Source organism: Hemitrygon akajei, chromosome 22 (assembly GCF_048418815.1).
Source record: "Hemitrygon akajei chromosome 22, sHemAka1.3, whole genome shotgun sequence".
NCBI lineage: Eukaryota > Metazoa > Chordata > Chondrichthyes > Myliobatiformes > Dasyatidae > Hemitrygon > Hemitrygon akajei.
The window spans coordinates 10,914,476-10,941,989 of record NC_133145.1 but is presented as its reverse complement, the minus strand read 5'-3'; the positions used below and the strand labels follow the sequence as shown (position 1 = coordinate 10,941,989).

General features: G+C 42.7%; 1 protein-coding gene across 1 annotated transcript in view; it reads right to left on the bottom strand.

Annotated features, from left to right (window-relative positions):
- The window catches only part of myo15b (myosin XVB), a 452,296-nt gene that overhangs the window by 358,187 nt on the left and 66,595 nt on the right, over positions 1-27,514 (bottom strand). The window contains exons 11-13 of the mRNA XM_073026589.1: positions 14,460-14,621; positions 7,807-7,920; positions 3,847-3,905 (exon numbers count right to left, since the gene is read on the bottom strand). Of these exons, the coding sequence (XP_072882690.1) occupies positions 3,847-3,905; positions 7,807-7,920; positions 14,460-14,621 (335 nt within the window). The remainder of the gene's footprint in view (positions 1-3,846; positions 3,906-7,806; positions 7,921-14,459; positions 14,622-27,514) is intronic.

The following is a 27,514-nucleotide window of genomic DNA, read 5'->3' as shown; positions in this document are numbered from 1 at the left end:
GACCAGTATAGCCTCCCAGCTGCAGCAGATTCAGCTAGCGCTGAGACCTAACCCTCCTGTTGTGGCAACATCAGCCCCACAGGCTCCAACCATACCAGCCCGAGAGCCCCGTCTACCTCCACCCGAAACTTACAATGGTGAACCAGGCACCTGCAGATCCTTCCTGTCCCAATGCTCGTTGATTTTTGAGCTGCAGCCCGCTACCTTTCCCACCGATCGATCCCGTATCGCTTATGTGATCACGTTGTTGTCGGGAAGAGCAAGAGAGTGGGGTACAGCCTTGTGGGACAGCAAAGCCCCGTTTTGCCACACGTTTGAAGACTTTTGTGAGGAGATGAGAAGAGTCTTTGACTGCTCCCAGCAGGAGCGAGAAACAGCAAGGGAGATGTTGTGGATTCATCAGGGTACCCGCTTTGTTTCGGACTATGCCATTGAGTTCCGCACGCTAGCCACTACTCCCCACTGGGGTTCGGAAGCCCAATCGGACGTGTTCCTCTATGGATTGAGCGAGGAGGTTAAGGATGAACTAGCCGCCCGCGACCTGCCTGCTGGCTTCCAAGAGCGGGTCAATTTGACCATTAAAATTGATCGCCGCATAAAACAGCGTCAGCGGGAACATGAGATCTGGGGTTCCCGAAGAACCACCAGGGAACGTCTGACATTCTTCCAGCCCGCACCCACGTCTCCTTCTCCGAATCCTCAGTCACCCCCAGCCAGCCCAACGGAACCCATGCAGATTGACCGTGCCTATCCGTCTCCTTCGGAGCGAAGGACGAGACTTCGGACCAACTCTTGTCTGTATTGTGGTCAGACTGATCACTATGTATCCAGTTGTCCTGTAAAAGACAATGCTCGTTCGTAAAGAGGGGGCTACGGACGAGCAATGTTTCCTTTTTCCAGTCCCCCATCACTCGGACCCTGCTACCCGCTTTTATACTGGCAGAAGGGAGGAGACATACTGTCTCAGTCTTCATCGACTCCGGGGCTGAGGGAAACTTTATCAGTTCCAGTTTGGTGGCCAAACTCAGGATGCCACTCTCCCGTCTAAAGCAACCCCTGGAGGCCAGCGGCCTAACCGGGCTGAAAATGGCCTTGATTACCCACTCCATAGCTCCGGTGAGTCTCCTCATTTCTGGTAATCACCAGGAGAGCATTATATTCCTGTGATCGATTTCCCCAAAGCTGAAGTTGTGTTAGGCCACCCATGGCTAGCTCTGCATGGTCCACACATCGATTGGTCGAATAACAGTGTTAAGCTGGAGTCCCTTCTGCCTATATCATTGTCTGCGTGTTGCTCATTCTACTCCAAGTCCGGCTCCTCTGCCTACAGAAGAGTTTCCCGACCTGTCCTCTGTACCCCCAGAATATCGGGACCTAAAGCTGGTATTCAGCAAGACTCGGGCCACCACCTTACCCCCACATCGCCCCTATGATTGCTCTATTGATCTCTTTCCGGGAACCTCGCCACCTAGGGGCTGTCTGTATTCCCTGTCTCCTCCTGAAAGGGCGGCGATGGACAAGTATATCCAGGAGTCCCTGGCTGCAGGAATTATCCGTCCCTCTTCCTCCCCAGCAGGCGCAGGGTTCTTCTTTGTAGCCAAGAAGGACGGGTCCCTGAGCCCTTGCGTGGACTTAGAGGTCTCAATGAGGTCACCGTTAAGAACCGCTATCCTCTTCCGCTTATGTCATCTGCATTTGAATTGCTCCAGGGTGCATCTATCTTCTCCAAGCTTGACCTCTGCAACGCTTACCATCTGGTCCGCATAAGGAAGGGGGATGAGTGGAAGACCGCGTTCAATACGGCCTCTGGGTACTATGAATATCTGGTGATGCCTTTCGGACTTTCCAGTGGTCCTGCTGTGTTCCAGTCTCTGGTAAATGATGTCCTCCGAGACATGCTGAACCAATTTGTATTCGTATACCTGGATGACATTCTGATATTTTCCGGGTCCCTCTCTGAACACATCCAGCACGTCCGCTGGGTACTCCAACGACTCCTGGAGAACCAGTTATTTGTGAAGGCGGAGAAGTGTGAATTTCACCGGAGTTCAGCTTCGTTCTTGGGATATGTGATCAGCGATGGAAGAATCCAGGTGGACCCTCAGAAGATCAAGGCGGTAGAGGAGTGGCCACAACCCGCCTCTCGACGGGGGGTGGTCCAACGCTTTCTTGGGTTTGCCAACTTCTATCGCCGATTCATCCGACACTTCAGCATCCTGGCCGCCCCGCTGACTGCCCTAACTTCCTCCAAGTGGAAGTTCGCCTGGAATCCAGCGGCTTTTCGGATCTGAAGACTCGTTTCACCAGGGCCCCTATCCTCCTTCAGGCCGACCCAACCAGGCAGTTTATAGTAGAGACGGATGCCTCTGACGTAGGAGTTGGGGCTATCCTGTCACAGCGTTCAGCAGAGGACAACAAGGTACACCCGTGCACCGCCTTCTCCCACAAATTTTCGCCCGCAGAACGCAACTATGACATCGGCGATCGAGAGTTGTTGTCGGTTAAACTTGCTCTCGAGGAATGGCGGCATTGGCTTGAGGGAACAACTATTCCTTTTCTAATCTGGACGGATCACAAGAACCTGGAATACATCCGTTCCGCCAAACGCCTCAATTCTCGCCAGGCTCGGTGGTCCCTGTTTTTTTTGCCTGTTTCAGGGGCATCCTGACCTACCGCCCTGGCTCTAAGAACGGCAAGCCTGACGCGCTTTCCAGGCAGTTTCCCACAACCGACGAGGCGCCCGAGGTTACGACCGTTCTCCCCAAGCAATGTCTGGTCACCGCAGCACAGTGGGAGATTGAATCTGTGGTCTGGTCGGCCCAACAGGGTGTGTCAGTTCCTCATGTGTGTCCTGCTAACCTATTGTATGTCCCCCAGTCTGTCCGCTCCCAGGTTCTCCAGTGGGGACACAACTCCAGACTGGCATGTCACCCTGGCATCAGACGCATGGCGGCTTTCATCAGACAAAGATTTTGGTGGCCATCCCTGAGGAAGGATGTCAAGAGCTTCATTTCTGCCTGCCCAGTCTGCCGCACAGAACAAGACCTCCAGCCAACCACCCACTGGTCTCCTGCAACCCCTACCTGTTCCTAGAAGGCCTTGGTCACACATTGCACTGGACTTTGTCACCGGTTTCCCCCATTTGACAGTAACACCACCATTCTTCCCATAGTGGATCGTTTTTCCAAATTGGTCCACTTAGTGCCCCTTCCCAGGCTGCCCTCTGCCAAGGAGACTGTCAACCTGGTGACGCAGCATGTTTTCCGTATTCACGGTCTCCCCGTTGAAGTGGTGTCTGACAGAAGTTCACAATTTACCTCCTACTTTTGGAGAGCCTTTTGCAAACTACTCAGGATCAAGGTTAACCTCTCATCTGGGTTTCATCCATAGTAATGGCCAGACCGAGCGGGCTAATCAGCAGATGGAGGTGATGCTCCGTTGTGTGACGTCTCGGGAGTCTTCCTCTTGGAGTCGGCAACTTCCCTGGGTCGAGTACGCCATCAATTCCTTGCCTTCTGCTTCATCAGGTCTGTCACCGTTCCAGTGCTGACTTGGTTATCAACCCCCCCCCCCCCCCTTATTCGCACCTGAAACAAAAGAGATACCGGGACAGGGCGGGGTTGTAGGGCTAGGACAGACTCAGCAGGCTGAACGGTCTCCTTCTGAAGAGCAACCATTCTGAGATATGGAAGTATGGAGTCAGAGACACAGGTGCCTGAAAGGAAGAAACTAAAATAGAAATGCAGCAGACAGAAAGAACAATGAGAAAGAGAGTCAGTGAATAATGTGAGATGAAGGCACAGGGACACACTACCACACACAGACCTGCACATGCAGGCATGTCACCTGGCATCTATGGAGCCTTCAACAGACAGTGGTGAAAAAATCCGGTCATAACTGGTCTCCTGAAATGATCAAAAGGTAAATTCAAAACACATTTTGTTTCCAAGAATATTAACAGAATTGAGAATGTGCCCATGTAAACCCCTGTTGATGTGAATATTAATATATATTCAGTGGCCAATTTATTAGGAACCACCTGTATCTAATAAAGTGATGACTTTGTGTACGTTCATGGTCTTCTGCTGCTGTAACTTCAACATTTGACATGTTGTGCATTCAGAGATGCTCTTCTGTACACCACTGTTGTAATGCATGATTATTTGAGATACCATGACCTTCCTGTTAGCTTGAACCAGTCTGGCTGTTCTTCTCCGACCTCTCTCATTAGCAAGGTGTTTTCACCCACAGAACTGCCACTCACTAGATTTTTTGTTTTGCGCCATTCTCTATAAATCCCAGAGACTTTTGTATATGAGACTGCCAAAAGGATCCTCAGGATCTCTCTTCCACTCACCCAAGATATTTATCAGAAACAGAGCCCTTAGCATTGTTAAGGATCCTTCCCATCCGTTCCACAATCTCTTTGACCCCTACGGTCAGGTAGGAGGTACAATAGCATTAGGACAAGAACTGTTAGGATAGAAAACAGCTTCTCCCCCCAGGCAGTGAGACGACTGATCTCCCTGCCACCACTCGGGTCTCATCACGTATGAAACGCCAGTAGTGTTAAACTGTTTACTTTTTAACTTGCATCATAAATGCACCTTATACTAAATGTCAATCTTCTGGAATATATTTTAGTATCTGTTAATTTATTTGTGGTAATGTGTGAGTTATATGTACAGTATCATGCACCTTGGTCTGGAGGAACATTATTTCATTGGCAGAATACATGTGTACGGTTGAATGACAATAAACTGAACTTGAACTTGAAAATCCCAGAAGATCAGAAGTTTCTGTGATCCTCAAACCACCCTATCTGGCACTGACAATCATTCCATGGTCAAAGTCACTTAGATCACTTTTCTACCCCATTCTGATGTTTGGTATGAACAAAACTAAATTTCTTGACTATGTCTGCATGCTTTTATGCATTGAGTTTCCACCACATGATTGGTTGATTAGATATTTGTATTAAGACCATATGACCTAGGAGCAGAAGTAGGCCATTCGGCCCATTGATTCTGCTCCACCATTCAATCATGGGCTGATCCAATTCTTCCAGTCATCCCCACTCCCCTACCTTCTCCCCGTACCCTTTGATGCCCTGGCTAATCAAGTACCTATCTATCTCTGTCTTAAATAGTCCCAATGTCTTGGCCTCCACTGCCGCTTGTGGCAACAAATTCCACAGATTTACTACTGTCTGATTAAAGTATTTTCTCTGCATCTCTGTTCTAGATGGATATCCTTCAATCCTGAATCATGTCCTCATGTCCCAGACTCCCCAACCATGTGAAATAACTTTGCCATATCTACTCTGTTCAGGTCTTTTAACATTTGGAATGTTTCTATGAGATTCCACCCCCCCCCCCCCCACCATTCTCCTGAACTCCAGGGAATACAGCCCAAGAGCTGCCAGACGTTCCTCATACAGTAATCCTTTCATTCCTGGAATCATTCTCATGAATCTTCTCTGAACCCTCTCCAATGTCAATATATCCTTTCTAAAATAAGGAGCCCAAAACTGTGCACAATACTCTAAGTGTGGTCTCACCAGTGCCTTATAGAGCCTCAACATCACATCCCTGCTCTTATATTCTATACTTCTAGAAATGTATTCACCTTCACCACCGACTCAACCTGGAGGTTAACCTTTAGGCATCTCTGCAGTTTGAATTCTCTCCCCATCTAAATAGTCTACCAAAATGCATGACCATACACTTTCCAACATTGTACTTCATTTACGAACAGGTGTACCTAATAAAGTGACCAAGTGACCCTACATTAACCAACACTGAATGAGTATAAATCACTGAGCAAAGATGGACTCTACCACAGAATGTACAGATTCCATTTCCAGCAATACTACAAATGCTGGCCAACCTCATTTCATCTCCTCTTCCCCCATGTAGTCCTACCCTATACCACCCTGCTGTCCTCCTGGAATTCCCCCATTGTCCTCTAATAATCACAGTTCATCATTAACCATCCTTATTTCCTAAAAATGCCTCACCTTCTACTGCCCCTAAGTAATTCTATACCTTAGATATTACCCTCCTACAATCCCTCTCTCCATATCTCTTGCGTAATTTCCCATCTCTTGTTTCTCACCTCTGGGAACATCTATTTTCACTAGCCTGACGTTCTCTTTACGTGACTTGTGATTACATGTGAGGTTTCTGTGATAAGGTTTGGAACTCATTACAAACAAGTTACTAGTTAGTAAGTGACACCTGATAACACTGTTGATGCCACCTTCCATCATTCTGTTCAGAACTGAGACTGACAGTCAAGCCAGATTGAATATGTCCTGCGGTTTGACAGTTTTCCACATTGTTGAGTTATTGCCAGTGTTGTGATTGTACTGAAACAGCTTGGCTCGAGGCACAGCGAACTGCGGTGTGCTCTTCTTCAGTACTCCTGCTGGGCTGTTGTCAGATCCCACACCCCTTATTATACCCACTGCTCTCCGCCAGTTTGAATATCACTCTGAAGTGAACTGAGCTAACTGAACAATGGCCTCGGTGATGGTGGGAATCCATGTTTCACCCTTGTCTTTGGCGCACACATGCCGGGCCCTGCCACCAGTGGTGTGGGGATGTTCTTGGAACCTTTCCCTCTTGCTTCATTGCCTATGTTTGACCTAATGCTATGTGACTACTTGGGGCCTGGAATCAATGTTAAGAACTCAGGATGTGGTCATGGACAATGAGCGTGTGTACTGCTTCCAGAGTATCACAGCACAGGTGAAAGGCATTGAGCAGTGAGGACACAATACTGCTACACTGAAATTAAATACAATTCCAGAGACATTGACAGAGCCTGGCAGACCTGCACGTGCAGATTGACATAAGAACATGGACTTGGCTTTTTTAGGTTTTTATGAATGGTTTTGGGGAGTTAGCAGTCACATTAGGATGAGGGTGAGTTAGAGTCAGGAGTAGTAAATTAAGAGACTAGGTAGGAGTCTGTGTCCAGGTCAAAGCTCTCTGTGGTCAAACGTCAGCAATCCCAGAAGGCATGTCGCATTTGCTGAGGAGACCAGCAATGCTTAGGTTGGACACCAGTCCTGGGGTGGAAGTCCCAGGTACTGGCAGAGGTCACAAGAGCCAGTAACTCTCTAGATCAGAGGTCAAAGGTCCATGCAAGTATGGAAGCCAAGATCTCTGCAAGTCCATGCATAGAGGCCTAAAGGTCCAACCCAGCAAAGTCCAGAGGGCAAAAGACAAAGGTTGGAGTCCAAATGTAGAGGCCCAGAGGAGTCACAATGGTCTGGGTCACTGGGGTGGATACCTGTGCAAGTCCAGAAGTTATCTATGAGTCTAAGAATCTATGGACAAGAACTGGAGGCCTGGAGTTGGCCTGTTCTATGGGTGGACACCTGTCCAGGAGACTGGGTGAGTAAGTAGAAGAGAGGTCGGGATAGGAAAAGGGCTTGTTTTGTTGTTGTGTTGTTTTAATTTTGTTGTTGCTATCTGTGGAACATTGTGGGTGTGGCATGTTTGCATTGGAATAGAGTCATAAAGCAGTATAGCACAGAAAAAGGCCCTTTGGCCCATCTAGTCCAGTCCATACCAAAACCATTTAAACTGAGTGTGCTGGTTGTTAGTGCAAATGATGCATTCCACTATATGTTTCAATGCACGTGTGATAAATAAATCTCAATCTGAATCTGAATCTGGACTTTGCCCATTATTGCAAAACATAAACCATTTGTACCCACTCACATAGATATGAAACAAAACACAGGTCACAGCCCCCTACTACTGCGGAAACTGGCCAGTCTGGCTTTGTACTCACTGTCATTCGTTGTGTGATGATGCTGTTGAGTGCATCCAATGAGACCTGCAGCAGGTTGGCCACGATCCGTGTCTCGGTGTGACTAACAATGACAGCCAGCTCCTGGGACCCCTCCTAGGAAACAAACCACAGGGTAAGTCTGAAGCCTGAGCTACACCACCTGCTAATCACACTGGGCTCTCCTTGCAAGGCAACGCCTGCCGACTCCAGGGAAAACAGCATCAGGGTCCCCAGTGTTGATGCTCCAACGAGACCGTCTGAATTCTGTAGAGTTTAGACAAGACACAGAGCTTAATCTGTAACACAGCTAAATCCTGCAAATAACCATTAACCTTTGTTAAAGTCTATGCTTTGCATGCTCTGTGTATGTAATAAACATACAGAACTTGACTTCTGTGTTCAGGAGCCTATTCAAATCCTTGGACTATCAACTCCAGAGCTCTGCAGGTTCCCAGCGTTACTGCTGTCACGAGGCCGCCTGATCTGCAAGACATCGGCGTTGATAGTCCAAGGATTTGAACAGTTTCTTGAACACAGAAGTCAAGTTCTGTATGTCTAACTTAGTGGCAGTAGTACAATGCAATATGTGATAATATAGCAAAAAATAAATAAGTAAATTGATTACTGTAAATATAAATATGTATATTAAACATGGTGCAAAAACAGAAATAATAAAAGTGAGGTAGTGTTCAAGGGTTCAATGTCCATTCAGAAATTGAATGGCAGAGAGGAAGAAGCTGTTCCTGAATCATGTGAATCCTGTGTGCCTTCTGTGCCTCCTATCTGTACAACGTACTGTGTATGTTAATCAAAATGGCTTCTTTGTTTTGTTAGCTGCATTGATACGTTGGGACCAGGTTAGATTCTTAGAGATCTTGACACCCAACTTGAAATTGCTTACTTTCCCCACTTCTGATCCCTTTATGAGGATTGGTTTGTGTTCCCTCATCTGAAGTCCACAATCATCTCTTTGGTCTTATTGATGTTGAGTGCTTACTCAACTAATTGGCAAATCTCACTCCCTCTCATCTCCATCTGAGATTCTGCCAACAATGTATCATGAGCAAATTTATAGTTGGTAGTTGAGCTATGCCTAGCCACAGAGTCATGGGTATAGAGAGAGTAGAGCGGTGGACTGAGCACACATCCCTGAGGTGCACCAGTGTTGAACGTCAGCGAGGAGGAGATATTATCACCAATCCGCACAGATTGTGGTCTTCTGTTTAGGAAGCTGAGAATCCAGTTGCAGAGGGAGGTACAGAGACTGATGTTCTGAAGTTTATTGATCAAGCCTGTAGGAATGATGGTGCTAAACACCAAACAGCATCCTGACATAGCTGATGTAGGCGGAGTCACGATGGCACTAAACTGCCACTTCTTCATTTACATATATTTCTTAATTTCTACCCTAGATATCTCTCCTTTTCCCTTTCATGGTGGATGAGGTTCTGTTGAAGACCCTAAACTGGAGTTACACTCAGAATTCTTTGCGAAAGTGGGACCCATTCTTGGGGGCTCTCGGCCAGCTGCTTTTCAATATCCCAAAGACCCAGAGCCTGGAAGATGACCCCTGGGGTTCTGAGGTTTCACAGGCCTGTGTACCAGTTGATTCTAGGCCGGTGCCACCAACTGAAGCTTCAAGGAGAGAACATGGGAACAGTGGATCAGCTGTCGAAGGCTGTGTATTCAGTGAGTTTTTTTCTCTCTCTCTCTCTCTCCGTCTCTCGTAGGTGAGTGAGAGATCGTTACCAATCCTAGAGTCACAGAACTTTTACCACCATAAATCAGTGAGTTGTTTTGTGATGTCTCCCCACTCGATATGAAAGGGGCACCTCCTTTCCCTTTATTAGGGAGAGAGAGAACTTGTAGCATGTTGAATTGTAGGATGAACAATTACTTTTTGTTGTACTGCAGATCATGGTCTTTATTAGGTGGCCTTGCTATTACATGCTTGGTGAGTGGAGGGTGCTGATTCTTTTTTGCGGAAGTGGGTGGGGCTGGGGAGGGTCATTGCTTTGCTGCTGCTTGTGCTTGGGAGGGGGAGTAGGGGGCTTTGGGGTTCTAACTTTTTTACTGTCATTCATTCTTTACAGCACTCTTCTTTTTTTGTGGACATCAGCGAAGAACAAGAATTTCAGAATGGATACACTTTTCTGACATTAAACGGAACTATTAAGCTATTGTTTGTGTTGTCCAGGTGATCTGAGACTATGTGATGAGCCATTGAGATTGCATCTGCCACAGACCTATTGTGGCGATATGCAAGTTGCAGTGGGTCCAGGTCCTTGCTGAGGCAGGAGTTCATTCAAGCCATAACCAACTTTAAAGCATTTCATCACTGTTGATGGGAATGCTACTGAATAATAGTCATTAAGGAAGCTCACAGTACTCTTCTTGGGAACTGGTATAACTGTTGCCTGTTTGTAGCAGGTGGGAACTTACAACCGCAGCAATGAGAGGTTGAAAATGTCCTTGAATACACCAACTTGTGCCAGTTGATTGGCACAAGTTTTCAGAGCCTTACCAGGTACTCCAAGGCCTGCCTCCATGACATGTTCACTCTCCTGAGAGACAGCCTGACATTGGCCTCTGAGACAGAAATACCGGGTGCAGTATTGTCCTGTATTGTAATCAGTCTTGTGTTGAATGACCTTGCATTGTAATCAGTCTCAACTCATACTGCAAGATGCTGGAATCTGAAGCAAAAAGCCCATGACTGAAGGTTAGGCAACATCGTGGAGGGAAATGGGCAGCCAACATGTTAGGTTGAGACCTTTCATCTGAAACTCCACGAGGGAAATGGCCAGTATAAAGGGGTGAGGGTGAGGGGTTGGGAAAGAGCTGGAGGGGTTGATTGCCAAATGGAGGAAAGAAGATAATAACAACAGAGGTCAGGAGGTGATAGCTGGAGGTGACAAAGGGCTGCAGATGGGGGAAAATGATAGAAGAGGAAGGTGGAGAATGTAATCAAATAAGGGAGGTGGGGAGTGCAGTGGTGGGGGGTGTAGGAGACCCATTGGTAAGGGTATGTGGGCGATGGACAGGTGGAGTGTGTAGAGGAGGGCAAAGACTTGGTGATTGGGGGCTGGAACGGGAGGGTCAAGTGTATGTCAGAGAAAAGGGTAAATTGGGGGAGAGAGAAAAGGGACAGAGAGCGACTCGTAGCAGGTTACCTAAAATTGGACAAGTTGGTGTGTATGCCATTGAGTTGTAGATTCCCTGGGCAGAATATGAGATGTTGTTTTTCTGGTTTGTGTGTACGGAGGACAAACAGGTCAGTGTGGGAATGAGGAGGAGAATTAAAATGGCTAGCAACCAGCAGCTTCAGGAGGCTCCACCCTCAGCCTCCTCCACTGCGAGGGTGAAGCCAAACACAAAATGCAGGAACATCACCTCATTTCCACCTGGATGATCTGCAACCTTATGGCAAGGACATTGAATTCTGCAATCTCGGGTAACCCATTCCCCCTCGAATTTCCATCTCTCCTTCTGATCTACCCAGTTCCTCCTATTCACACCCATCCCACCCTCTGCGATCCTGTCACTCACTTGCTTTTGCCACCTCAACCTCCAGCTGCCCATCGCCCACAATCTCCCACTGGAACCATCCCTCCTCCCAATTCCCTTACTTGGTTCTATACTCCACTCAGATCCCATCATCTGCAGCCCTTTGTTGCCTCCATCTATCTTTCTACCTTCCCCATCTGGATCCACCATTCTGTGCCAGCTCTTGCCCCACATCCCCCCTTCACCTAGCTAGCTCTCCTTTACCCCCTCAGTCCAAACAAAGGGTCTTGACCCAAAGGCCATCTGTTCATTTCCCTTCATAGATGCTGCCTGACATGCTGAGCTCCTCCAGCATTTTGTGTGTATATGCTTGCATATTCTGCCAATTGCCAGCTTCATGCATTTCTCTTACATTCTCTATGTAACTATTAAAATGTGGTTATGTAAGCATTAAAATACAGCACTATATCTGAATCAGAATCAGGCTTATTATCACCGGCATGTGTTGTGAAATTTGTTAACTTAGCAGCAGCGGTTCAATGCAATACATAATATAGAAGAAAAAAGTAAAATAAAATACTAATAATAATAAATAAATTACAGTATACATATATTGAATACATTAAAAATGGTGAAAGTAACAATTTAGGAATGTCCATTTAGGAATCGGATGGCAGAGGGGAAGAAGCTGTTCCTGAATTGCTGAGTGTGTGTCTTCAGGCTTCTGTATCTCCTTCCTGATGGTAACAGTGAGAAAAGGGCATGTCCTGGTTACGTTGTAGGCTAGTACACATGATGGAGCCGACTAAATTGACAACCCTCTGCAGTTTCTTTCGGTCCTGTGCAGTAGCCCCCACCCCACTCCCATACCAGACAGTGATGCATATGTGGAATATTTTTATGAACATGTGCCTTATTAATAATTTTATTTCCTTTCCCCATCAAGTTATTTTTCTGTTGGAATAATACATATAATTTCCTCACACTGTTATCTAGCTCTAAATAATTGCTCTTCTACTCCATGAAATGATTAATTGTGAGTTTGTCTTTGTCTCTGTACCGCCCAGACTGTTGATAAGATGTTTACCTTTGCAGAACCAACTCATTTTCCTGCCTATGCGTCAAACCATTAAAGTTCACTGTAATGTATGCATCATGAGTGTTACAACACATTCACTGAAGCAGAAACTAATTGAGGGAAAATTAACAGCATCGTGACATAAAGAGAAACCAAAAGCATCAAAACAGTGGTAAACTGGAGGAGAGTGAGGAACCCTCTCCAACAGTGGGTTACAGTGGCTGAAGGCATTGGCACCTCTGTAGTCAGGGCACTGACATGCTGTGAAATGTCAATTAGTATGGCAACACTGGTTAAGTTATTGGATTAAAAATACAGAAACCAGGATTAATAATCAGAAATCTTGTGTTAAAATAGAAGCTCAGGAAGTTCAGTTCAGTTAATTAAATAAACTTGAGGCTAAACTTAATAATGATAACCATTACATCCTAATGGTTTTTAGCATCTTCTTGAAAGGGATGCAGCCAGCCTTATCCAGTTTCTGCTTTGTATAAAGAATACCTATTCCTTTCGTTTGCAATGTTAACTTATTTTTGGAATTTATAATTTTAATTTTGTAATTTAAAATTGTTTTTGCATTGTACTGCTGCTGCAAAACATGAAAAATTTCACATCATATCGAGATAATAAATCATATTCTGATACTCAAATATTCCTGCAATAAAGTCCAAAATACCACTGCCCTGTTGCCTGCTATGCCTGGGCAGTCTTCAGTGATGCATACAAGAGAACCGCCATCCCCCCACCGCCGTCCCCCGAACACTTTGAGCATAAATACTTCTCAGTCTCTCACTATTTTAAAAGAAGGAGAACCTGTACAAAACCCACTCACCACTAATCCCCTGGTTTCTGCTTGGTGGAGACGTGGATGCATGGGTATGAAGGTGGAGTGGGATTGGTATCTTTAACTCTCCATGCTTATCTACAGTTGATACAAATCAGGATTTGCTAACATTTGGTTTTATTGTTAGTTTTGTTGAACCCATTCAGTCTTGTAACTGTAATTGGATAACCTCGGAACCTTCATCTGGAATTACAGCTCTCTTTGAGCTGCAATTTCAATGGGAGATGGGTTGCTTATTTCACTGGCTTAGTGTTCCAAATTGTCCACCCTCTACTATGTCATTATGCTGTCTATGTCTGGTCCAAGCAAACATTTCTGAGAATCGAGAACAGAGGCATTTCCAAATGGAGCGCTCAGGATGAGTTCTTGGGTGATGTTGTTTCTGGAATCAACTGAAGGGACCAGAGCCAGACATGAAGAGTTTGTGAGCATGGAGTGTGAAGATTTACTAGAGCGATTAGACAGTGTGGAGGGATTTGTTGTCTTCTGCTGTTGCTGGTGATTAGAGTTAGATTCTCCTCTCCTGCAGAAGCCTATCTCTACTTCCAGCTGCCTGCCTCCAGTGTCCAATTTCAGATTGAGTGATTATCCCATACAAGGCAAACTCCACTGGCTTAACGTGGAAAGGGCTTCCACTGAGTCCGAATAAAAAGGTAATGAAACTGCTATGTACAAAGCATCACCAGAGTGTTACACTACCTTCTGGTCCCCTGTCTAAATGCAAATGCATCTGCTAACCCCGCTACTCTGTGCCTCCAGTTTCATCAGTTCAATTATAGCTTTTGCATTGCATGGAGAAGGACCATCTTGTTGAATGCAACATCTATCAGAAATGACATTAAACTAGGGCCTAGCTTGCCTGTTCTGCTGGATAGACAACCATGGAAGTTCTCCTCAGTGCCCCGGCTAATTATTGTATCTCAACCAGCACCACAAACAAGACATCCTGTTTGTTAGCTCTCCCTATGTTTTTTAAAGTGCTTCCTAGAATGTGACAGCAGCTAAACATTTAAGGTATTTTTCTGGCTGCAAGGCACTGAAGCCATGAAAGGCATTCAATAAATGCAAGTATCTTCATTATTTTTACATATATTGCCCCAAATTAATACTCAAAGTCAGAGCTCATGATGTGTATGGAGGGCACTTGCACTAAAACACAACTATTACATGTCAGCACTACAGTGGTGATAGATAACATCTTAGGTTACTGTTTGTCTAACCTACCTCATATGATGTGAAGCAGACATTGCCAAGTTGCAGAATGGAAGACAGAATAGCCCACACTGACATCAGCTGGCCTTCCATCAGTCCAATCTTCTCCAGAGAGTGCAACAAACTCCTGAAGCCCTCCTCCTCATTCTTGCTGGTGATCTCACATGCTCCACCCTGTTGAAGAATACAGAACACAGCCCACGGGTTCAGACACACAGCTGGCAACCAACCACACTCCAGACAGAGCAGAGGGAAGGACAACATTGGCTCCCTCAAGGACTTCAAACACATGAAAAATCATGAGTGAAAAAGCACCTACTACTCCATTCAGGTTGTTGCTCACTTCATGATGCCCTGCCACGTACTCCATGCTCCACCGTGAGATGTAACAAAAGTCAAAGTAAATTTATTATCAATATATATATATACATACATACATACACACACACACCACCCCACCCCGAGATTCATTTTCTTGTGGCATTCACAGTAAATACAAAGGAACACAATAGAATTGATGAAAGACCACACAGAAGACAGATAAACAACCAGTGCGTAAAAATCAAACTGTGTAAATACAAAAAGAAAATAATAAATAAACAAACAAACAAATGAATGAATGAATAAATAAGCAAGCAAGCAATAAATATCAAGAACATGAGATGAAGAGTCCTTGAAAATGAGCCCATAGGTTTTAGGAACAAGTCAATGATGGAATGAGTGGAGTTATCCCCTCTGGTTTAAGAGCCTGACTGTTGAGGGGTAATAACTGTTCCTGAACAGTAAGATAGTGGTGCTTTCGGCAGCAGTGGCCTCTCAGGGCAAACCAAAGGTGTCTTTTTTATAATCACAAGACTATACTGGAGTCCAAGAACCTCAGGTATGGTAGATCTACAGACCTACCACATCAGTGAGCTGCTTGTTGATCAGAGTAGCTGGCTGGCTGGCATGTTGGTAGAGGAGCCGGCCGGTAGGTCAGAGGAGGAGGAGCAGGCCAATGGCTGGGAGCCTGGTTTGGGTTTTGAGACCATGCTACTTGAAGGCATCAGAGTTGGGGCGTGAATGCAGCATGCAGTGTAACCACGGGTAATTGCCTTAATGCTTCTTTTGCAAGAAATGTAAGATGTCACAGACCTGTTCTTGTTTGATGTCGTGAAAATGGCGTGGGAGCTGCATAACCTTGGCTGTAACAAGGAATAGGGGGAGTCTCTTCTGGGCAGCTCATGGAGTAAGACGCTTGTTGGCTCTACTCCGTCCTTTTACAATCTACTTTCCACTGCTACTTTTGTTTAAACTTTGAAGATTCATTATTTTTAGTGAAGGATTTACGACTTAATTACGATGGCTGGAACCCAAACTGGAAAAGAGTTAAGATGTGGCAAAATTGTTTCTGAAACTGAACAAACCTAATTTACAAGGGAGGTAGAAGAAGCCTATACTCCTGAAAGAATGTTTTCTTTGATGCAAGATACTAATACCAAAATTGGAATGGTGGACTCTAAAATTGATAAACTGACGAATGCTAATAAAAAGCTTGAAAAAACTGTTTCTTCCATCCAGGGATCTTTGAGGAATCTGGAATCTCAATATCAAACACTTAAAATGGATACCAATAAAATCAGAAGAGAACAGGGGACAATACATCAAGTGATTAAAGAGCAGGAATTGAGGTTCTCTACCATGGGAAAGAGATTTGCTGAGGTTTCTTCGGAATGATCAAGAATTAAGAAGAAAACAATCGATCTGGAAAGCAGAAGCCAAAGGATGAATTTACGGAAACTGAGTTTGCCCGAAAGTATGGAAACCGGTGAGCCATTAAAGTTTTTTTACAAACATGTTATACTCATTTTTTAGTGAGGTACTCGAAACCTCCATTAATAGCCAGGGCTCACTGATTCCCCCGCCCCAAGCCATCGGTTGAGATTAAACCGAGTGCGGTGATTCTGTGTCTGCACTATTTTGCTACTAAAGAAGCAATTCTTCGAAATGCCAGGAAGCAGGGGAAGCTAACTTACAATGGTGTGGAGTTTCATATAGTTGAAGATTTTGCCCCTGAGGTTTATGCAGAAAGAATTAAATATCGGGAAGTATTGGCTGAACTTTATAAGAAAAACTGTTGTCCCTGCCTGTGCTATCCTGCCCGTTTGATAATTTTTCCGCCTAACACTCGTCCAAAACATCTTGATTCTCCTGAGGAGGCTTGGAAGTTTCTGAACGAGTTTAAGACTATCGTGTAAGCAACTCCAACATTTAATCCTTAGCTGAGAATCGTTTGTAGCTGAATCAGTGAAAGTTTAATCTACGTTCTATGTCTGCATAGCCATCACTTTGACTCTTGCATTTTTTTCTTTCTTTAAGATTTGTATGAATTTAACATAAGTAGTAACATATTATTTGCTTGAATCTATCTTTTCTGAATATATGATCAATTTTTATTAAATGAATTTAAGATGATCGCTGTTAATTACGTGCTAACATCTATTAGACATAATATTGAATTCAATCTTCAGCTGAGAGTCATCTACAGCTGAATTGTTGAAAGTTCAATTTACGTTTTTTGTTGGTCCAGACATCGTTTGGCAATTTTATTTTTTTTCTTCTTCTTTCTTATAGGATCGATAAGAGTTTAATATCAGTCCTATCATATTATTTGGTTGGATATTTCTTTTTTGAACATATGATTAATTTTTATTAAATGAATTTAACTATGTTTTAACCTCTGTGAGACATAATATCATAAGATTTGGAATTTCTCCATTTTTTTCCTACATATCTGATGTGTTTTTAGTCAGTGGTGTCAGTATATAACTTTTTTTTTTAAAGAGTCTGCCTTTTAGAGACAAAGTGATTGAGGTGTTTAATTTGGTGTGCTGTCTGCCTATTGGATTTTTTTTTTCTGGCTTTGGGGGGAGAGGGGTGGGGCTATTAGTTTAGGTTTTTTCGACTGGGCAGTCCTGATGATGTCAATCATCAACAAGCAAACATGAGGACATCTGCAAATGCTGGAAATTCAAGGAACACACACAAAAATGCTGGTGGAACACAGCAGGCCAGGTAGCATCTATAGGGAGAAGCAGCCTGGTCTGCTGTGTTCCACCAGCATTTTGTGTGTATTCCTGTCAATCATGTTGTTTTTCTTTCTTCCTGATCGAAGCCATAATTTGTTCTTCCCTGTGGGTTTGATTTGTTTCGGCACACAAATTCACTTTATAAATCCCTAAAGTCTCAGTATGGATGTTAATAAAATTAATATAATTTCCTGGAACCTGAACAGCTTGAACCAACCTATTAAGCGTAGAAAGATCTTTAAGAAATTGAAAACATTTCAAGCCAATATTATTTTTGCGCAAGAGACCCACATCCATAGAGAAGATGAAAACCGTTTTTTTAAATTTTGTAAGTGTTCTCAGTTTCAATCTTTGTCAATATCAAAAAATAGAGGGGTGTCTCTTTTTATTAATTTTAAAGTCTCTTTCATACATTTGAATACTGTTACTGATTCAATTAGAAGATACTTGTTAATAGTTTGTTATGTAGTCAAAAGGTGGCATTGGTTTGTGTGTGTATGCACCTAATGCAGAGGGCCCTGAATTTTTTAAGAGGTTACTTTCTGCACTGCCGAATTTAAATGAATATAAGTTGATTATGGGTGGTGACTTTAACTGCTGTCTCAATCCCTCGATTGATAGGTCATCAACCAATCCGTGCCTTCCTAATAAGGCTGTGTCCTTTTTACTAGAATCCAGTGTGTTAGACATTTGGAGATTTCTCCATCCTAAAGACAAAGATTTTTCTTTTTTTCCCACATGTACATCATAAATATTCCAAGAATTGAGTATTTTCTGTTAGATACGCGATCGGTATCTTATGTTGCTGATTGTGCGTATGACGTTATTGCGCTGTCAGATCATGCAACCATGAGACTTACACTGGAGCTTTCTGCTAACACACGGAATGCAGCTCAGTGGAGATTTAATGCTGCATTGCTCCATGATTCAACATTTCTAAGTTTTATAAAAGAGCAAATCTCTTTATTTTTTGAATTAAATACAACTGAGGGTATGTCAAATTTGGTTATTTGGGATACAATGAAATCTTTTCTTAGGGGACAGATAATTTCATATTCAGCAGCTTTAAGAAGGAAAACTAAAGCAGAGCTTTTAGTGATTACTAACAGGATTAAAGAAATAGATAAAGTGTATTCAGTATCACCCACTGAAGATTTATATAAGGAAAGGGTGAAACTTCAAACACAACATGACTTGCTATTGACTTATCCCACTGAGCAGCAACTTTTGAAATCGAAAAGTCAATTTTATATACATGGAGATAAATCAGGTAAATTGTGTACTGCTCAACTCAAAGCAACTATGGCTAGAAGGCAGATTTTGAAAATACAAAGATCTGACAGAACTGAAACATCTGATTGTCAGGAAATTAATAAGGTTTTCTTTAGACTTTTACTCTAATCTTTATAAATCTGATTTTCCAGACAACGTTACTTCTATGAATGAATTTCAGCAAAGATTGAATATACCCCAAATTTCTACCCAAGATATGAATATCAATATTCATATCAAGATATGAATACTTTAGATGCACCCATTAATCAAGAGGAATTAGCAAGAGTTATATCTTCTTTTCAATCAGGTAAGGCTCCGGGACCGGATGGATTTACCGTAGAATTTTTTAAGACGTTTACGGATATTCTTACGCCTTATCTATGCCAAATTTTCACTGAATCTATATCTTCCAGGACCCTCCCAAAAACTTTTTATGAGGCATCAATTTCATTAATTCCGAAAGATTTATTTTAATGTGTCTCTTACAGACCAATTTCCTTATTAAATGTGGATTCTAAAATCCTTTCTAAGATTTTGGCTAACAAGCTTGAGAATGTTTTACCTAAGGTTATTTCTAAGGATCAAACTGGAATTATTAAGAATAGACATTCATATTTTAATATTCAGAGATTATTGAACATCATTGATTCCTCTCCATCTAAAGAAATTGAATGTGTTGTTTCTCTTGATGCAGAGAACGCCTTTGATAGGGTAGAATGGCCCTATTTATTTCAGGTTTTAGAAATATTTAATTTTGGCCCAGGTTTTATTTCCTGGATTAAGCTGATTTATCAAGCCCCTATGGCTGCAGTTATAACTAACAATAAAAAATCTTCTTATTTTAGGTTATATAGAGGTACCCAGCAGGGTTGCCCTCTTAGTCTGTTGTTATTCAACCTGGCTCTAGAACCTCTTGCTATTGCCCTTCAGGACTCCAATAAGGTTCAAGGTATTAAGAGTGGAGATAAATTGCATAAGTTTTTATTGTGTGCAGATGGCTTGTTATTTTATATTTCAGATCCTAAGAAATCTATTCCTGCTTTGTTATCTATATTTTCTGAATGTAGTAGTTTTTCTGGATATAAATTAAAATTGCACAAAAGTGAGTTATTTCCTATTAACAACTATTTTTATCAATATGACCAAATTCCTTTTAGTATTGCTAAAAATAACTTCACTTACCTTGGTATTAAAATTACCAAAAAATTTAGTGACCTGTACAAATATAAATTTCTTCCATTAATTGAGTACACGCAACATGCAATATCTAAATGGTCTCCTATGACATTATTATTAATTGACTGTATTAATGCTATTAAAATATTAGTGTTACTGAAGTTTTTATATGTATTCCAAGCAATCCCCTCTTTTGTTCCTAAACTGTTTTTAGATAGAATAGACTCTAAACTTTTATCTTTTATTTGGAATAATAAAAATCCTAGATTGAGTAAACCTTTATTGCAGAAATTAAAAAAGTATGGTGGTATAGCTTTGCCAAATTTTAGAATGTACTACTGGGCAATTAATATTCGTTACATATCTTTTTGGATTCATTTTTCAGATATACATGACTGTCCTTTATGGGTGGATTTGGAGAAAAACTCGATGAAGGGATATTCTTTGGCCTCTTTACTGGGAGCTCCTCTTCCTTTTTTGCTTTCTAAGATTGGTAGTCGAGACTTTAATCCTATTATTAAACATACATTAAGAATTTGTTTTCAGTTTTGTAGATTCTTTGACTTTAATAATTTTGTTCTTTCTAGTTAAATCCATCTTAATTATTTTTTAAACCTTCAATTTTTGATTAGATCTTTTCAATTTGGAATAGTAACATTTTCAGATTTGTTCTTGGGTAATTGTCTAATGTCTTTCACTCAGTTAGTAGATAAATATGACCTATCTAATGTACACTTTTTTAGATATTTACAAATTAGGAATTTTCTACATAGTTTACTTCCAGATTTTCCCTTGGCTTATTCACCCAATATTATTGATACTCTTTTTCAGGTCAAACCATTACAAAATGGACTGATAGCTATAATTTAGAAATGGTTATTGTATTTGCGTATGTTATTTAATGATAAAATTAAAGCTGCATGGGAATTGGAGTTTCAAAAGTCCCTTTCAGATAATCAATGGGATAAAAAATGTTATTTGGTAAATACTTCTTCTATTTGTGCCCATCATTCCTTGATACAGTTCAAGGTCGTGCATCGGGCACATATGTCAAAGGACAAATTAGCCTGTAATTTTTCAAATATTAATCCTACTTGCAATAGATGTAATACTGAGGTGGCGACTTTAACACATATGTTCTGGTGTTGTATCAAGTTAGATAATTTTTGGAAAGAAGTCTTTAAAACTTGATCATAAGTCTTGAATTTGGATCTACAATCAAATTTACTTACAGCAATTTTTGGGATCACTCCACCAGAAGCAGGAGATATTCCTGTTTCCGTCCAACAGATGATAGCTTTTACAACTTTATTGGCTAGGAGAGCCACTTTGCTTAAATCGAAGGACTCTAATCCACCTACTGTTTTTATTGGCTTACCTCCATTATGTTCTGTCTTAAGTTTAGAGAAAATAAGAAGTCAAACATTTGATACATCCTTTAAATTTGAAGAAACTTGGTGACTTTTCGTTCAATATTTTCATATGCTCTGACTTATGGCCCTTCCAGTTACCTTTTCGAAGTTTTGGGTTTGATCAGAAAGTTTTTCCTTTTTTCTTGCTTTCACTCTCAGTTTGAGCTGCCCGGTTCTTTCTTTTTTTTTTGTTTTTTGTTTTTTTTTTGTGTTTTGGGGGGTGTTTGTGTACATTTCAATTATAAAAGTTTCTTTATCTTTTTTCTTCTTTTGATGGATAAGAGGAGAATCAATTATCTTTTTCTTTACTATTAGATTACTTATTTACTATTTACTTCACTAACAGATTTCTTTACTATGTACGATCTTGATATTGTTAATTTTTCCTTTTATTTGAGTTGTTATTGATATAGATATTTGAGCTAATTCTCCTCTTCTTTATATATATATATATATATGTGTGTGTGTGTACTCTTTTATTTAACTAATAAAAAGATTGATAAAGAAAAAAAGAAAGAAAGAAAGGAATAGGCCTCAAGCCATGGGCTTGCCTGTTGCAGCAGTCCAGGTAAGGAGACACCGGGTGCAGTGCAGGGTGCAGTCCAAGCTCGGCTGGGGGCTAGCCTCTCCCGTCGGTGCTGCCCTCCCATTGTTCAATTGGTGGAATGACAGGCTGGATTGACAAGAACTGCACCATAAATTTACGGGACATATCACTGGGATAGAACATAGAAACATAGAAAACCTACAGCACAATACAGGCCCTTCAGCTCACAAGCTGAGTCGAACACGTGCTTACCTGAGAAATTACCTAGGGTTACCCATAGCCCTCTATTTTTCTTAGCTCCATATACCTGTCCAGGAGTCTCCTAAAAGACCCTATTGTATCTGCCTCCACCACTATCGCCGGCAGCCCATTCCACACACTCACCACTCTCTGCTTAAAAAAATACCCCTGATATCTCCTCTGTACCTACTTCCAAGTACCTTAAAACTGTGCCCTCTCATGCTAGCCATTTCAGCCCTGGGAAAAACTTCTGAAAGTCCACATGGTCAATGCCTCTAATCATCTTATACATCTCTATCAGGTCACCTCTCATCCCCTGTTGCTCCAGGAAAAAAAGGCCAAGTTCACTCATCCTATTCTCATAAGGCATGTTCCCCAATCCAGACAACATCCTTGTAAATCTCCTCTGCACCCTTTCTATGGTTTCCACATCCTTCCTGTAGTGAGGTGACCAGAACTGAGCACAATACTCCAAGTGGGGTCTGACCAGGGTCCTACATAGATGCAACATTACCTCTCGGCTCCTAAATTCAATTCCATGATTAATGAAGGCCAATACAGCATACGCCTTCTTAACCACAGAGTCAACCTGCGCAGCTGCTTTGAGCTTCCTTTGGACTCAGACCCCAAGATCCCTCTGATCCTCCACACTGCCAAGAGTCTTACCATTAAAACTATATTCTGCCATCATATTTGACCTACCAAAGTGAACCACTTCACACTTATCTAGGTTGAACTCCATCTGCCGCTTCTCAGCCCAGTTTTGCATCCTATCAATGTCCTGCTGTATCCTCTGACAGCCCTCCACACTATCCACAACACCTCCAACCTTTCTGTCATCAGCAAACTTACTAACCCATCCATCCACTTCCTCATCCAGGTCATTTATAAAAATCATGAAGAGTAAGGGTCCCAGAACAGATTCCTGAGGCACTCCACTGGTCACCAACCTCCATGCAGAATATGACCCGCCTACAACCTTCTGTGGGCAAGCCAGTTCTGGATCCACAAAGCAATGTTTCCTTGGATCCCATGCCTCCTTACTTTCTCAATAAGCCTTGCATGGGGTACCTTATCAAATGCCTTGCTGAAATCCATATACACTACATCTATTGCTCTTCCTTCATCAATGTGTTTAGTCACATCCTCAAACAATTCAATTAGGCTCGTAAGACATGACCTGCCCTTGACAGAGCCATGCTGACTATTCCTAATCATATTATATCTCTTCAAAATCATAAATTCTGCCTCTCAGGACCTTCTCCATCAACTTGCCAACCACTGAAATAAGACTCACTGGTCTATAATTTCCTGGGCTATCTCTACTCCCTTTCTTGAATAAAGGAACAACATCCGCATCCCTCCAATCCTCTGGGACTTCTACCGTCCTTATTGATGATGCAAAGATCATCGCCAGAGGCTCAGCAATCTCCTCCCTTGCCTTTCCACAGTAGCCTGGGGTACATCTCATCTGGTCCCGGCGACTTATCCAACTTGATGCTTTCCAAAAGCTCCAGCACATCCTCTTTCTTAATATCTACATGCTCAAGCTTTTCAGTCTGCTGCAAGTCATCACTACAATCACCAAGATCCTTTTCCATAGTGGATACTGAAGTAAAGTATTCATTAAGTACCTCTGCTATTTCCTCCAGTTCCATACACACTTTCCCACTGTCACATTTGATAGGTCCTATTCTTTCACGTCTCATCCTCTTGCTCTTCACATATTTGTAGAATGCCTTGGTGTTTTCCTTAATTCTGCCGACCAAGGCCTTCTCATGGCCCCTTCTGGCTCTCCTAATTTCCCTCTTAAGCTCCTTCCTAGTAGCCTTATAATCCTCTAGATCTCTAACATTACCTAGCTCTCTGAACCTTTTGTAAGCTTTTCTTTTCTTGTTGACTAGATTTATTACAGCCTTTGTACATCATGGTTCCTGCACCGTACCATAACTTCCCTGTTTCATTGGAACGTACTTATACAGAACCCTACACAAATATCCCCTGAATATATGCCACATTTCTTCCGTACTTTTCCCTCAGAACATCTGTTTCCAATTTAAGCCTCCAATTTCCTGCCTGATAGTCTCACACTTCCCCTTACTCCAATTAAACGCATTTCTAACTGTCTGTTCCTATCTCTCTCCAATGCTATTGTAAAGGAGATAGAATTATGATCACTATCTCCAAAATGCTCTCCCACTGAGAGATCTGACACCTGACCAGGTTCATTTCCCAATACCAAATCAAGTACAACCTCTCCTCTTGTAGGCTTATCTACATACTGTGTCAAGAAACCTTCCTGAACACACCTAACAAACTCCACCCCATCTAAACCCCTTGCTCTAGGGAGATGCCAATCGATATTTGGGAAACTAAAATCTCCCATCACAACAACTCTGTTATTATTACACCTTTCCAGAATCTGTTTCCCTATCTGCTTCTCGATATCCCTGTTACTATTAGGTGGCCTATAATAAACACCCAGTAAAGTTATTGACCCCTTCCTGTTCCTAATCTCCACCCAAGAGACTCCGTAGACAATCCCTCCATGGCGTCCACCTTTTCTGCAGCTGTGACACTATCTCTGATCAACAGTGCCATGCCCCCACCTCTTTTGCCTCCATCTCTGTCCTTTCTGAAACATCTAAAACCCGGCATTCCTGTCCCTGAGCCATCCAAGTCTCTGTAATGGCCACCACATCATATCTCCAAGTACTGATCCACACTCTAAGCTCATCCGCTTTGTTCACAACACTCCTTGCGTTAAAACAGACAAGTCTCAAGCCTCCGGTCTGAGCGCATCCCTTCTCTATCACCTGCCTATCCTCCCTCTCACACTGTCTACAAGCTTTCTCTATTTGCGAGCCAACCTCCTTTTCCCCAATCTCTTCAGTTCAGTTCCCACCCCCCAACAATTCTAGTTTAAACTCTCCCCAGTAGCCTTAGCAAACCTCCCCGCCAGGATATTGGTTCCTGGGATTCAAGTGCCACCCGTCTTTTTTGTACAGGTCACACCTGCCCCAAAAGAGGTCCCAATGATCCAGAAATCTGAATCCCTGCCCCCTGCTCCAATCCCTCAGCCACGCATTTATCCTCCACCTCATCCTATTCCTAGTCCCACGGTCACGTGGCACATGCAGTAATCCCGAGATTACTACCTTTGCGGTCCTGCTTCTCAACTTCCTTCCTAACTCCCTGTAGTCTTTTCTCAGGACTTCTTCCCTTTTCCTACCTATGTCATTGGTACCAATATGTACCACGACCTCTGGCTGTTCTCCCTCCCATTGCAGGATATTTTGGAAGCGATCTGAAACACCCTGGACCCTGGAATCTGGGAGGCAAACCACCATCGGAGTTTCTTTCCTGCGTCCACAGAATTGCCTGTCTGATCCCCTAACTATAGAGTCCCCTATCAGTCACTGCTGCCATTCTCTTCCCTTCCCTGCTCTTCTGAACCATAGGGCCAGACTCTGTGCCAGAGGCACGGCCACTGCCACTTCCCCCAGGTAGGCTGTCTCCCCTCCCCCCCCCCCCCCCCCACCAGTACTTCTTTATAATTTTATGCAGTGTGTGATCTATTATTTCTTGCTGACTGCTAATTGTGTATGGACAATATTTACAGAGCATTCACTCAAATTGAGGTTTCTTTCATCAGAACACCACGGTGTTCCTGTTTGGCTGAACCCCGAATCATACCAACCCTAGATGTGTATTGTGAACGAAAGGTTGCTTTCTCACTTTTGAGTCATGTGGCTGCTAGCTGACTTAGCCATCAAGCCAAGTTTGCATACGAGCTTGGTGAGAGAATTACACCAGCACTTGGAATTTTTTGGCTTTTACAAAATAAAAATAATTCTTACATACTGCCAATATCCATTCTTCAGCTCAATATTCTGAGTTTTAGTTTCTGGAAATGTGTCCTTTGAAGTTTGGTCTGGAATAGTCAATTTCGGTCAATGCTGTCTAGTTCACCTCACAAGTTTAAACATCTGTTAATGAACAGGTGTCTTACCTTTTCCAAAGCACAGAATGTTTCCCTTTCTCATAACTTGAGTGTTACGTGGTAGAACACGGGAGTCGTTCTGCCTTTGCCAGCTCCCATCACATCTGTCCTGCAGCTTAATCACTCTCACGTGGCCACCAACTACTCTTTAAAAGTTTTGCCACTAACCAAACAGCAGATGGAGCCATTGGGTTACACAAAGTGGATACGGCCATTCAGCCCACTGAGCTTGCAGAAACCATCAAGCACCAGATTTCACTAAACCTGTACTAATCCCATTCCTTCACATTCCCACCAAGGTCACCAGTTTCTGCCACTCATCTCCCCACAATGTACAGTCACCAATTCATGCACCAACCCACATGGGGGTGAAACCAGTGAAGGAAATACAGCACTGGAGTTCAGAATGGAACCTTGGTCCCTATATCTGTCAGCCAGCGGTGCTGACTGCTCAATCACAATGTAACTATTTGGTTTAACATACTGCAGACTGACTGTGTGAGGGTTCAGCTCGAGGTCTGAAGAACAGAGTATCTATGTACACTGATACGTTCATCATCTCTATCACTCCAGCATTAACAATGTTCCCATCAAGTGCAGTTTTAAAGCTCAGGAAACCTCTCTCTGTGTCTATATCTGTCTCTCACTTAAATTGTTTCCACAGACCAAGCTTTAGATCTTCTGGATTAATATCTTCTTTGTACATGAGAGCCTATTAATATGGATAGGACTTTGGCATATTTCCTAAAGTTTAAAATGTTACTGTTTGCATCACATTGTAACACCGATAGCACAAATATCTACAACACACACACACACACTCACACACTCACTCACACACACACACACACACACACACACACACACACACACACACACACACACACACACACACACACACACACACACACACACACAGATATTCTGAAGAAATTTCAGAAAAACACACTGAAATACAAATTGATCAGGCAGTGGTCAGTAGGGAACATCCTGAAGGCCCTGTGGGAGAAAGATGCAATGGATCCTGTAGAGTAGCTTCCCAAGCAGATTGACAAATACAGATGGCAGAGTGCCTTATCACCAGCACTAATGGTTGTACCCTGTGATTTTATGATCTGGAATTTCTCCAGAAAGAAAAAAGAAGCATAAAACCTGTTGCTTATGGCCATTCATTGAGTGTTACAAGAGTAAAGAACGAAGAAACAAATTGGGAAAATAACAATAAAGTCTGAAATAAAAATTAGTTTAGACTGAAAAGGTAACAAGACATTCCAGTGATAACAATTAACCTATAAAAGAGTTATATTCAAGAGGCAAGACAGCTACTGCAAAAAACACTAAGAAGC